Source organism: Chrysemys picta, chromosome 4, assembly GCF_011386835.1.
Source record: "Chrysemys picta bellii isolate R12L10 chromosome 4, ASM1138683v2, whole genome shotgun sequence".
In the NCBI taxonomy this organism is placed as follows: Eukaryota; Metazoa; Chordata; order Testudines; family Emydidae; genus Chrysemys; species Chrysemys picta.
The window spans coordinates 149480850-149494760 of NC_088794.1; the positions used below are offsets into that span (position 1 = coordinate 149480850).

The 13911-nt window shown below is 40.8% G+C and overlaps 1 protein-coding gene across 2 annotated transcripts in view; it reads left to right on the forward strand.

Annotated features, from left to right (window-relative positions):
* SOS2 (SOS Ras/Rho guanine nucleotide exchange factor 2) overlaps positions 1 to 13911 on the forward strand; it is a 90619-nt gene that overhangs the window by 15472 nt on the left and 61236 nt on the right. The window contains exons 2-5 of one of the 2 annotated variants that reach the window (XM_005290246.5): positions 3969 to 4094; positions 8032 to 8163; positions 13000 to 13164; positions 13671 to 13874. In XM_005290246.5, coding sequence (XP_005290303.2) covers positions 3969 to 4094; positions 8032 to 8163; positions 13000 to 13164; positions 13671 to 13874 — 627 coding nt within the window. The remainder of the gene's footprint in view (positions 1 to 3968; positions 4095 to 8031; positions 8164 to 12999; positions 13165 to 13670; positions 13875 to 13911) is intronic. The other variant, XM_065593978.1, reaches the window with a different exon arrangement.

The following is a 13911-nucleotide window of genomic DNA, read 5'->3' on the forward strand; positions in this document are numbered from 1 at the left end:
GTTGGCATACTGTTAAGATTCTCCTGTTAACTAACTGATCATGTTTTGTGGATATTAACTGTGTTTTTAGCTAACCTTGTCTCAAGCCATTTAAAGACATTTAAAAATAAATTTAAAAAATTGTTGTATAGGCAGATCTGTTAATACATTTTTTTTTGGCTGAAAGCCCCCCTTACACATGTTAACAGGGGAGCAGCAAAATAGTTAAATTTTGTAAAGGGACATTTTCTTTAAACGGTGCTGGGTTAGAAACTGCATTTAAAAATTAGCATTGTCATGTTAAAAAAAATCAAGTTGACAATGTCTTTAACTCATTTATTTGGGCATAAGCTTTCCTGAGTAAAAACCTCACTTCTTCGGATGCATCCGAAGAAGTGAGGTTTTTACTCACGAAAGCTTATGCCCAAATAAATCTGTTAGTCTTTAAGGTGCCACCAGACTCTTTGTTGTTTTTGTAGATACAGACTAACACGGCTACCCCCTGATATTTAACTCATTTATATCCTTAACTCTCCAAATCTCCTTTTTAGTTGGCTATTAGGAGTGACCATTTTCCAGCTAAACTGGTGCATTGAGACTTGTTTGACCCTTGTTCAGTGAAAGACAATCACTAATATGGCAGCACCTGACTACTTTATTCCCCGCACCTCCCCAAGTGTAAGTTTAAATCACCTGGAGAGAGATACATTATGGGTTGGGAGGTAGAGTTTCCTGTGCATTAAAGGGCACCATTATCTTTTTTTTTTTTTTTCCTTATGAAGAGATGGGAAAACACACTCTAAAAAAAGAGAGAGAGAGCGAATGAATCTGCTTTAGAGCTCTGTGTCCTGGGTTTTAACATTTGGTATCAGGCAGCTTTTATTGGCAGTGATTTATTTATTTTTGACTTGTAAACAGTGCATGGAAATACTGACTAGTGTTGGCAAGAACTTACGCTGCTTGATCTAGTAAATATGTAACTTGAATATTTTAATCACTCTGCTTGCTCCCAAATTTATAAAGTCTGTTCTTGAAGTTAATCAATAAGCATTAAAGTAGCACTGCAAAATTTTAGTCATCCATTTATTTAGGGTGAGTAACTTCTTTGTGAAATCAGTAAAATACCATTCGTTTCTAAATTTTAATCAGTCACTATCGGAAAAGGTGCGTGAGTAGAATTTCTGTGCCTGATCTGGTAAACTTTTATGACAATCTTGCAAGGCTATAAAATTTAACAAAGGTGTTTTATTTAAATATTCTTCCATAAATCTGGCAGGGGTGTGAACTTTTTGCCATTGTACTAACCTGTTTGTGGTAGGCATTCTTTTCCCTTTGAAACAGGAAAATTACCGTATATCTCCAGTAGCTCAGGTGAACAGGGGGACGCAGTTTTCTGAAAAAGCAAATGATCGTTTGAATGCAAATAGAGAATTGGGATATTTCAATCTAGCCCCCCAAGAAAATAAATTCATATTTTTGGCATTATTTCTTTATAAAACATGTGTGTTTGATATTGGATCTTTAGTTAGCATTTTTTAGTTTATTATAAACAATATACTCTTAGAATTATAGAATATTAGGGTTGGAAGGGACCTCAGGAGGTCATCTAGTCCAACCCCCTGCTCAAAGCAGGACCCATCCCCAAACAGATTTTTGCTCCAGATCCCTGAATGACCCCCCTCAAGGATTGAGCTCAGAACCTTGGGTTTAGCAGGCCAATGCTCAAACCACTGAGCTATCCCTCCCCCTGTTGTTTTGTTTATTTTTCTTTCTCACTACAGTGCTACTTTTTTGTCAGTGATATGTTAGTTTTAGAAAGGGAGCCTTGTATCAAGTGGTTATGGACCTTATCTTGCTAGACCTTGTTGTGATGTGAAATATATCTAGGCAGTGCAAACAAAATACAGGCTCATTTTATTAATCCAGGCTAAAAAGAAAATTATTTTCAATTCTTCTTTTACTCTTAGGAGTTGTTGTTGTTGTTTGTAGAGGCAATTGTTGCTTCTTGCTTCTGTATTCAGGATTTAATTGGACACAATCCCAAAAGAGAAACCCAATTTGTCCCTAAACTTGATACCATCAGTTTCATCCTTGGAATAGGTGCACCATGATTTTCTCTGAGGTGACTTCTTTCCCAAGCATTTAGCAGCAGAAATGTTAGTGTCATTAAGAAGGAATTTTGAAGCTTTGCTTCATCTAGGCAGCTGCCCATTTCCTTGATTTACTTCTCCAGAGTAATCTTTGCATGGTGGTGTGACCTCTCAGGAAAAGTTAGGGATAAAATGTCTAAATCCATCTCTAAGCTCTATAGCAATCCTTTCCTAGCTAGTGCTTCCATGGATGCAGTGAAAATCTTAACCAGAACCCTGGCAATCCATGGGACAGCCTGTAGGTAACTAGAGACTACTCCCTAGGAAAGGAAATACCCATGTGAAGCGGGTGCTGGACTCACTTAAATTTCAAGTGATAAACTTTTGAGGAGGCATTAGAAGGGGAAAGAAAGCTGTTCAAGAACACCCTATGAAAAAGAGAAGCATGGCCTTACAGCCCAAGAAAGAACTTCAGGCCAGGCTCACGGTATATCTGTTTTTTCATCCCTTCTCTTGGAAACAGTAAACTTCTGAGAAGGGAGTCATCCTGCACCAAGGATAGGCAGTAGAATAGCCACGCATACTAATCTCAACCTCCCCTCTGTGTGACTCAAGGGACTCTCCTCTGAGTCCCCCAGACCTGGAGGGAAGGGACAAGACCCCCTGCTTCTCTGATAACATCTGCTCAGAATTCTTATTCCAGGATGTAGCCAAGTGACTCACTACCTGATGCGCCACCTGTGATGTTGTGGGTTTTTTTCCTCTAGTCTAGCTGCCCAGGTCTGCTGGTGGATCCCTTTTGCCTTGTGACTCCCTCTCCTCCTTACTTTAGCCCTGTTCTTGGCAGTCTTTTGAGGGGCAGAGATAAGGTTGCACGGTGTGGGGAAGTGTCACTTCAAGTCATTTCCCAGTTATCGAACAGTGTTATCCATGATCAGATTTGTGTAGCCAGTCCTTCTCCTTAATGATGAGACCTTTTTGTCTCATTACTATTTATATAGATTTTGATAGCACACTCATCACTGTAGTATCTGAGCCATAGGTGCCAACTCTGTGGATGCTCTGGGGCTGGAGTGCCCAAGGGGAAAAGATGGTGTGTGCAGAGCACCCACCGGCATCCCCCCATCAACTCCTCCCCACCGCCTCCAGCGCCTATGACTATGCTAGGCAAAAGTTTGGGGTTAGCTACTCTCAATTTGTGCCTAATCTAGACAAGTGCAGTGACACTCGCTCATTTATGCTCTTGCTCATCCATGCACACTTCACACCAATCTCTTCTCCTCTCACAAATACACACTTCACGTTTGTTTTTCTCACTAGCTGCTTCACCCCCTCAGCTCTGACATATCTTGAGTCACCCAACCCATTCTCAAATCCACTCACCCCTGGCCTTTTCTCCAAGTAATTAATTCTGTTCCCTGTCAAATGAATCAGTTCTCTTTTCTCACCATCCCAGCTCCTCAGTTCTCTTTCTCCAGTCTATTAATTCTATCTCTGTGCCACCCCCCTCCCCCCAGTACTGCTATTTTTAATGGAGGCCATTGCAGCTCTTCCTTCACTCATTCTGATGCTGAACCTGTGGTAGGATAAGGGGATCTTACCTCTACAGTGGCTTTCTCACTGTCCAGGCAGCTGTATCATCAGTCTGCTTTTGAGTCACATTTTTAAACTCTTCTTTGCAGCTATATTTAGTTTTATCATTAAATGAAAGCTTGATAATGGCTTGAGTTGATGCCATTATATGTACTACATAGGAAAGCTTCCTACTCACCCCATGTGCATGGGAATTTGCAAGACTATAAAATAATGTAGTATTTTTAATCTGTTTTTGCTACCATATGCTCCTCCACACGTCCTTCAATACAGCTTCTGACTGAATAAAATAATTCTGTTGTGCAGGTTCAGCAACAGGTTCATCCCAGTTTTTCAGCAAAAGAAGATTCCCTCTATTATATTGAAGAGTTGATACTTCAGCTGCTAAACAAACTATGCATTGCACAGCCACGGACTGTCCAAGATGTTGAGGTGAGAAAGGCAAAGCTGTCTTAACTAATACTGGAAACAGGTGCTTGCTTACAAAATGACTATACTCAAGTATTGTAAGTAATCTGTTAATTTATAACAAGATAGAATATACATAGGGCATGTTTCTGAAAGATTAGTCAGTGTTCTGCTTTCAGAAATGCAGTTTAATATGAGCTGCAATTAGCTTCTGTTCAGAAGTCTCATAACTATCTTGTAATATTTAAAATATTAAATATTTAAAAATCTATTGTGTTTTTAACAAACACAGAAAAGCATAGCTAGCTGCAAATGTTTTGTATTGCTTTAGTTAAAATAGACCTTGAACTTTAGAATTAAATCTTGGAGGGATTTAATCTTTCTTTTTAGTTAATCCACAAAAGCAAAATGTAAACATTTTAATGTAATGAATTTAAACTGCCAATTTAGGTCCTGATCTTGCAACTGATAGTGAGTGGGCAGGTTGCTGTTAGTGTATGGAAATATGTTGAACTCCGTGAGGCTCTGTATTCTTGCAGCTGTCTGTCTATGGACTGTCAGTTACAGAATTGGGGCCTTAATGGGCTGCACTTTTTAATAGACACATCCAGAGTTATGTTGTAGTTTTAAATAGCTGCTATCTTTCACATTAGAAAAATTGACTTTCTTAAAAAAAAAAAAAAAAAAAAAAAAGGGTGTCTGTGTCTGTGTGTTAAAAACCAGCCTGACTTGCTTTGTAGAATATTAGACAAATTATAGCTATGTGTGTAAGGCACTTTCAGTCCACTACAAGGTGATGGTCTCATCTAATATTCTACAGATTTGTTATGGAAATGAATCATTTGTGAGTACTTATAAAAATGTAAAACATATTTATTTACAAAATTGATTGCCTGGAGGGTTTGAGGTTCTTATTGTGAGTTGTGGTTTTTAAATACATTACTTGACATTGAGTCAATTAATCAATTGACAATATTGGTTTATGATTGTTTTATATTGTTGTTGTACAAAGATTTGTATAAAGCTAAATAAACTTATTTTGTATATGTCTCTTAATAGCCCTTGTTATTTCTAGTTACCACCAACGGAGTCTGGATTTAAACTTTATATGTAGAGGTGAAAAGCTCTGTGTTCTATCTCCAATCCCCAAGCTATCCAGTCCTCTAGAATATAGAGCAATGCTTGGCCAGGTCAGAGACTGTTCACCTGCTCGCCAACCCTGTAATTTCTGTCTTCTAATACAACAAAAGGAATGCTAAAATAAGTTCGTGTGTGTGTGTATTAATTTCCAATTAGGTGAAATTATACTCCACTTGTATGAGCTAAAAATGTTAGGTATGTATTTTGTTAAACAATTACACCAGTATTGATTTAAGTAAGAAACTTTATGCCTATAAGATTCCCAAGTCCTCACACATTGTTTCTTAGAGAAAAGAGAGATGCTAATCTTTTATAAAACTGCCAATACTTTATCTGAGCAAAGAGATATCTCAGCACATAAGATTTTAGCTATACACAGGATTTAGTTTTGGTTGTATCTTTTAAAACATATTTTTTTTTAGGTAGTGAAATAATAATATTGATAAAAGCACTTAGTAATGTAACCTACCTAGACTTGATTATTTCATTAAAAATGAGGAAGTATGTTTAAAGAGTTCCCAAGACCAGTGGTACACCTTGAAGGTCAACAGACTTAAACTCTGCCAGATGAATGTAGGAATGAGTCAAGGTCTATTTGTGGAGATCACTCTACCACCAGACCACTGAAGCGTAAATCTGGAGATTGTTTGCTGAGATTGTCAGCTGTTCTCAGTTGTCATGGTAGAACACCAGGAGAGCAGTGATCTAAGAGCCTCTTCATGCAAATATCTACACATGCAAGTAGCTCCCATTGGAGTAAATGGACTATTTGCATGTAAAGTTAAACAGGAACAAGAGCAAGAAACCTAAACCATAAAGGGCTTAAAGATTAGAAACAACACTTCAAATTGTTTCCAACTATAAACAGGAAGCCAGTGCAGTCTTAAGCCCAAGTGTCACATGCACTCTGTGAGATGAACTGAGAAGTCCGTGGACAGCGATGTTCCACATTACCTCATTTTCTGGGGGACTTTCAGGTGCAGTCCCAAGTGAAGTTGATTGTGGTAATCCAGTGTAAAGGTCACAAAGCTGTGGATAACTGCGGCAAGGCTTGCATCCAAGAGGAAAGGTTGCAATCTGTTGACCTGGTATAGGATAACAAAAAGGACTGTTAGCCAGTATTGCCATGTGGTCATTTAAAAGAACTTCGAATCTAGCAAGGCCTACAGATTATACGCCTTCCTGTCAAAACGTGGGCAAAAGCCATTTATTGAGGGGACACATCAACTCAGTCATCTCCTGGATGATTCCTGCAGCTAATGAGTAAAATCTCTGTCTTGTCTGAATTGAGTTTCAGCCATCTAGCCCTCATCTAGATGTCAGTCTTGACTAGACACTGGGAAAACTACCATTCAGCTCTGGTGACAGTTATAAAGTAGAGTGGTATGGTGGCACCACAGCCCAAACCAAGTGTCACATCTGATGTTGAGGGAGATGAGAATGGAGCCTAGCAGCACCCCACTGGAAGGCCCCTCCAGAAGAAAAGCAATTGCCCATAACTACCTTCTGGGCCCACGGAGAAAGGAACAGAGCTTTTCACCTACTTTTATCACAGACTCTCGGTGACTGTGGGCAAGTTACATCTCCTCTCTGTGGTTTAAGGTAGTGGTGCCCAACTTTATTACACAGGAGAGCCACATAAACCTAAGCCGGAGGTCCCCAAACTGAGGGGAGCAGGGGAACGTTTTGGGGGTGCATGGCGGAACCTGGACCAGCCCCCATAGGGGCAGGGAGGGAGCACTTCTCACCTCTGCTCCGGCCCTGGCTTACAGCTCCGCACCCAACCCCGGCCCTGCCCCCAGCCTCGGTCCCTGGCTGTGGCTCTGTTCCCAGCCCCACTCCCAGCTCCAGCCCCCTTACCCCACCTGCCCCCCTCCCCGCCCCCCTGCTCCCGCCCCTGGCTTGGGGGGGGGCATGGACAGGGGTAAGGGGGTGCAATACCCTGAAAAGTTTGGGGATCACTGACCTAAGCACAACCTTGTGTGGGCCAAACAGCTTCTACATACTTCCTTGTATAAACTAACATGATGTAAACATGGTGACAAAAGGCTAATGAATGAGCCATTGGTATATTGTGTTGAAGCAGGCCGTGCGCCTTATGAAATGCTGTGGTGGGCCGTAGATTGGGCACCTCTTTAGGGTATGTCTACACAACAACTAGACACCTGTGGCTGGCCTGTGCTAGCTGACTTGGGCTCATGGGGCCCATGCTGTGGGGCTGTTTCATTGCCATATAGACTTCTCGGCTTGGACTGGAGGACCCCACAGGGTGGGAAGGTCCCAGAGCTCAGGCTGCAGCCCAGGCCTGAACATCGACGCCACAATGAAACAGCCCTGCAGCCCAAGCCCCGCGAGCCCGAATCGACTGGCATGGGCAGGCCAGGGGTTTTACTTTGCTTTGTAGACAGACCCTTAATTCCCCATCTGTAAAATGGGAACAATATCTCTTTGTCTTTTCCGTTTAGACCGAGAGCTCTTTAGTATCCTCTCTTACTGTGTTTGTACAGTGCTCAGTATGATTTGGGCCCCGTCAGTTGGAACTTCTAAGTGCTGTCATAATGCAAATAACAAAGGGCAGGAAGGACTGTTTTGAGGTGAGATTTGAAAGGATGTTTGTTCTGTGGGGAGTAGAAGACTGTTTCAGCCTTAGAGGTGGGGCTGCATGAAAGGAGAAGAACCAAAGATTAAGAGACAGAGAGAGAAATGGAGCAGTTAGAAGCAAGGAAGCGATGGGGTACAAACATGAATAGGGAAATTAGGTGACTGATTGTTTGTAAGCTTCTGTATGCTGACTGGTACTGCATTTCTTATGTTTGGGCAGGAGCGAGTTCAAAAGACATTTCCTCATCCAATTGACAAGTGGGCTATTGCTGATGCACAGTCTGCTATAGAGAAACGAAAACGAAGAAACCCTCTCCTACTACCTGTGGACAAGATACATCCCCTATTAAAGGTATTTTAGATAAGTCTAAGAGTTAATTTTTACTTTATGCTATGTTTTGCTTGTTTAGCATAGTACCTTTAAATATTTCTTTTTAATTTGTGTGTAACCTATCATAGAAAAGACAAATCCAGATCAGTTTCTGATGTTGATTGGAAGAGTCAAACTAGCCATTTTAGTATACTGTATTTACGTAAATGTAGCACTAAACCAAACTTTTGAATCTCTCTTGTGGTAGACTTCATTTATTAAAGTGCAGTTCAACTCTGAAAAATTAAGGACATAAAAAAATGGTGTCACCTTACCTCACATATCTGCTCCCTTTATGTATTCAGAGTTCTACCGGTCACCTTTAATATCTGCATTTACTGCTTTTTATTGGCACTGTCGAGCCAAAATAGCTAAGAGTGATAGAGCTGGATACTAATCCTTGTACATTAACAACGGAAATGTTCACTGAATTCCAAGCAATTACATTTGTGCAGACCTGTTGGAGTCAAAAGGTGTCACTGAGGCATAATTGGACACCAGTAGGTTTTCCAAGGCAAAACAGAAGTCCTAATTTGAACTACAAAACATTTCTGGGCGGGAGGGTTTGAGAAGGAAAGTAGCCAAATTGACACTCAGATCCCAGGTTGAGTGTATAGAGCTGGCAGGTAAATTTTACTTTCAAGCTAAGCAAATTTGATATGGAAATCATTGAGTCACAAACATTTAACCGCCCAATACTATTTGTAGTGTCATTTTTCTTAGCAGAACAGCATTTCCAACTTTCAGATCAGTGCGGCTGTAGCAATAGCTGAATTAAGTTCACTTCATTGCATGTGTAAATGGAAGAGGGTTAGATATCCCTTCCTCCCCATAGCCTTAGGAAAAGGAAAGTAAGTAGCTATTCCTTTGCTCATTCATACTTGTTCCATGTCACCAAGGGTCAATAAGTGACAAGGACGTTCTAAATAAAGAGACCACAGAAACAGCGAGGAAATAAAAGGTTATTGCTTTTCGAACATTGTAGTTTATCGATGGCTTACATTGAGTCATTTACAAGTATACTTTAGAAGGGAGCTATTAAAGATTAGCAAGTTTTGGGAAGCATTTCTGAGCTGTCTATAGAATACGATATTATTTATACAGTGAAATGTAGCTGTAGTTAAGATATTTAGTAATTAGCCTTCTGAATAAGGGCCATATTTTTCTAAGTAAAGAAATAACTGGTACTGCAACATTGACATGCTTGGTCTTCAGTTTAGTAAGTTAGCTTCTTAAGGTCAGGGCAAACAATTTATTTTTTATTTTTTGTAATTTGTGTCAAAGTGCTCATTTGCTTTGAAGGGAACTAGGTTTGTTACACGTTCAGGGACACCTTACTGCTCAATTTCTAGAGTAGGCGTGGCTCTTAAAGGTACATCTCCTTTTCCCTTATTTAGAAATTTGTTCGAAATCTCTGCTTGGAAATATTATTTAAATACAAAATTATGTACCAGCATGTGAAGATGCACTCTTTAAAAAACATGTGGTGACATTCTTTTATATCACTGCAAATTACTTTAGAGGGTTTAAAAAAAAATTAAAACTGTTGTGCTATAATATGTACAGTTCTAAGGAAGAATTAACTGTCTAAAGTTCTTATGGTTTGTCTAACACAGCATTTCTCAAATACTGCCACTGTGGCCACATATGGCCACCAGGGGCTTTTCTTGCGGCCACAGCCCCGGGCAGTGATTGGGGCGGGGGTAAAGCAGTGGTCTCTCCCCCAGGGTCACCAGCAGGGGTTGGACCCTGCCTGGTCCCCCCCTCAGCCCCCCCCGAGACACACATGCTGGAGGAACAGGCAGCTAGTGAGTTCCCCACCTTCCTGGGGACAGTAGGGTCGGGCTCCAGCCCTGGCATGGCAGGCAGCAGGCTCTGGCCACGGAGCTCCAACCCCCGGCTGTGGGGCTCCCCTCCCTCCATCACCCTGGCCTCCGCCAGCCCATCATGCATTCCCCCTGTCTCCCAGTTCCCCCCTGTCGACCTCCCCATCCAAGGCTTAATTCGTCCCCGGGCTTGCCAGGACTGAGTAAGTCTACTGCTGTGAAAAGTGATATTTGTATGTTTGCTAATACACCTCTACCCCAATATAACGCGACCCGATATAACATGAATTCGGATATAATGCAGTAAAACAGTACTCCGGAGAGGGTGGGGTGGGGGCTGCGCACTCCGGCGGATCAAAGCAAGTTCGATATAACGCGGTAAGATTTTTTTGGCTCCCGAGGACTGCGTTATATTGGGGTAGAGGTGTATCACTTTTCACAGCACAGACTTACTAGCTAGCAAATCTTTTTTAAAAAGCAAACAAAACAACAACAAAAAAGACAAGAACTTTCAGAGCACCTTATTTGTGTTTCTGTTTTGGTCCAGTAAAGAGTAGAGAGAACTGTACATTATTTTTATTATTGAGTCTTCAAAAAGATTCAATAAATTACAATGATTTAGACATGTATATGTGGATATTTATTTATTTTTTCCTAAAGTTAATTAAGAATTTTAGGAAAATTTGTCAGCGTGGCTACCAACAAGAATTGGTAGCCACAGTTTGAGGCCACCAAAAAAAATTGTTGTGAGAAACCCTGGTCTAACATATCCTCACATCAAACTTAATGGCAGGAAAAATTGTTTGGCTTTCGCTTCTTAACTAGTAGTGCCACTGGTTAAATTTGAAGAAACCATGAAAGCCTGGAAGTTCAATTTCTTGGGCATACTGTTGATTTTTCAAGTGAGATTTTTTTAAAGCATAGGTTTATCCTGAATTAGTTTTACAATATCCACTGATTTTTCATCTTTAAGTCAAGGTTTATCCTTGTTGTCAGTAGCTACCGGTGTGGTGCTCTGCTCTTTTCGATGATGATAACAGTTGGCTGCGTGCGTGTTCCCTCTGTGCTGCCCCAGTTCTGCGCAGATAGCTGACACAGCAAACCCCGAGAGAACCCCCAAAGCCCACAGACTTTAGTAAGGTACAAAGGAACCCGAGTCAGGTTTATTGTCAAACGAAGCACAGTAATAGTTTCCCGTAGATGCTACAAGACGTACTACGAATTTGTGCCCCCGCAATGGACCGGCTCAGTCAGTGGTGGGACTTTCCACTGCCCCCTAGGCCAGACAAAGATAGGCACTCCGGGACCTACTTTTATACAGTTACAGGACAGATTACTCATCCCTACTGACGTGTTGAAGTACAGCCCCTTGACTCATAGAGGGCTATCTCCCTCTTTGACCATGTCGGTTCAAACAGATCTATCCATCATGTTGTCCTTTTGACCCTGTCTTTAATATGCACCTGCCTGTTCCTTGTTATCGCTGTGGAGTGTTCTGATGCTATCTTGGCACAAGTTCCTCTTATTAGCACTTACGTGTGGATGCACCTGCTTCTAGCAGCCCTCTTCTTGCCAACTTCTGAGTGGGGCCTGCCTCTGGCTCACAGCCCAGCTTTTGCTTAGCAATGCCTGGAAGTACTTTGGTTCAGGCATCAGACTGGGCCTCTGACAGAAGAGTTTGTTTCAAGGCCTTATCTTACTACGATCCTGAATTAGTTTTACAATATCCACTGATTTTTCATCTTTAAGTCAATCTTTAAAAATGCAAAAGTTTCTCCCTATTAAGATATTATGTGGGTCTGTTTCTCTCCATGCTTCATATTTCCTTGGGATTGGGGGGGTTGCCCCGTTGCCCGTGGCGGCTTGGAGCTCCGGGGCCGCCAGCGGCGCCACGGGTACCCTGTAGCTCCCTGCCCCTGCGAGCAGTGGGGGACCCTACAGCTTCTGCCCACCACAGGCTGAAGTCACAGAGGTCGCTGGAAGTCATGGATTCTGTGACTTCCGTGACTAAATCCTAGCGTTACTCGTTACACCTGTAAAATCAGCTAGTGGGCAAATGTATAGGACCGTAGTAGCTGGTTTTAAATCATGCATCCCAAAATATATGATGGCATGATACAAGATTAATGATATTACTAAAATGCACAAGCCTATCTGTATTTAGTCATGATGATCCTATCACAAATATGTATCAGGCAAAAGTTGTAGAGTGAAGTAAACCCTCAGCAGAATATGAAAAATATCATCCTGTTAGAAATGTTTTCAAAAGTGGAATAATGTCTTCCCTGTTTTTCTCTTCTACTCCACTTTCTTTTCTCCCAAAGCTTAATTAACCTCTTCATATTAATTTGAGTGTAAGTATGTGATTTCTTCAGTTGCACACATGTTTTGTCTGAACACTTCACTTAATTCCTATTTAAGATTATATAAAATGGCCACCCTGGGTCAGACCAATGGTCCGTCTAGCCCAGTAGCCTGTCTTTCGACAGTGGCCAAATGTTCCAGGATAATGGATGTGCTAACGCAAGGGGGCAAGAGCCTGCAAGAGATTAAGAGCAGACCATTTTTAATTCTGTGAAAGGTGTGCACACATTTTGCATTAAAAATGTAAAAGGAAGAATCCTTTTTTTCCCTTCATTTTCCATATGTAGGCTCTCATCCCTCAAGGACGTAGGCGTACTTAATTTTAAGCACATGAATGGTCCCACTAAAGTCATTTAATTTTAACGGGATTTGAAAAGCCATGTTTCTGTAATAGGCAAAGTGTGACAGTGGCATGTTTCGAAGATCTTCCTTGGTGAATATTGTTGGCCACCGACTCCTGTTTTCTGTTCTGTGTTCTGGCTCTTGCAGCTGCGTGTTAGCTGGTAACTCAAAGCAAAGATCCTTTTGGTAAAAATGCTAATATTTTACTTTTCAAATATAGTGCTCAATGTCAGAATAACTTTCAGGCATAAGTATGATTTTACTGTGTTTTGTTTTTAATTTGCAGGAGGTTCTAGGCTATAAAGTAGATTATCATGTCTCTCTTTATATTGTGGCTGTTTTGGAATACATCTCAGCTGACATTTTGAAACTGGCTGGAAATTATGTTTTCAATATACGACACTTTGAAATCTCCCAGCAAGACATTAAAGTGTCTATGTGTGCTGATAAGGTAAGAAATAATTGATTTGCTATACTGATGTTTAAATGGCTTAACACGTCATTTAGAAACATTGTCCTTTAGTTCCCAACTGCATCATCCTGTTATGATTATCGTTATTATAACTCCTCTTTGTAATGGTAGATTCTCCACTCTATGTGGTTTAGGAAAAAATAGTCTTTCTAGTTTCATCTTTATTAAATTGTTCAGAAACCTTTTTTGTTGAATTTCAGTTATCTTCATCGTCAGGCAAAAGATTTTGCAAGATGCCTTCTGTTCTTCTGAACCCATCTTTCGCAAATCCTAACTTGTTTTCCTGCTGCACTAAATTATATAAAAAAACACAGCATTGGCAATTGATCCTGCCAAAGGTTCAACATTGCTACCTCGTGATTTTTATTACAGAAAGTGTTGTGTTAAATACAGTTCACTAGTTTTTGAACAAATTGAGACCATTGAGTTTGAATGAAGGATAGAAATCAGATTTGTATAAAAACTTGACTTTCACTCTTTACTAGGTTTTGATGGATATGTTTGATCAGGATGTTATTGGTTTGGTTTCGCTGTGTGAAGATGAGCCCTCTTCTTCAGGTGAACTCAATTACTATGAGCTAGTGAGAACTGAAATTGCAGAAGAAAGACAATATCTACGGGAGTTGAATCTGATAATAAAAGTGTTTCGGGAAGCTTTCCTGTCTAACAGAAAGTTGTTCACACCTTATGTAAGTCCCTTTTTAATAGATTACTGTTTTAATGCTT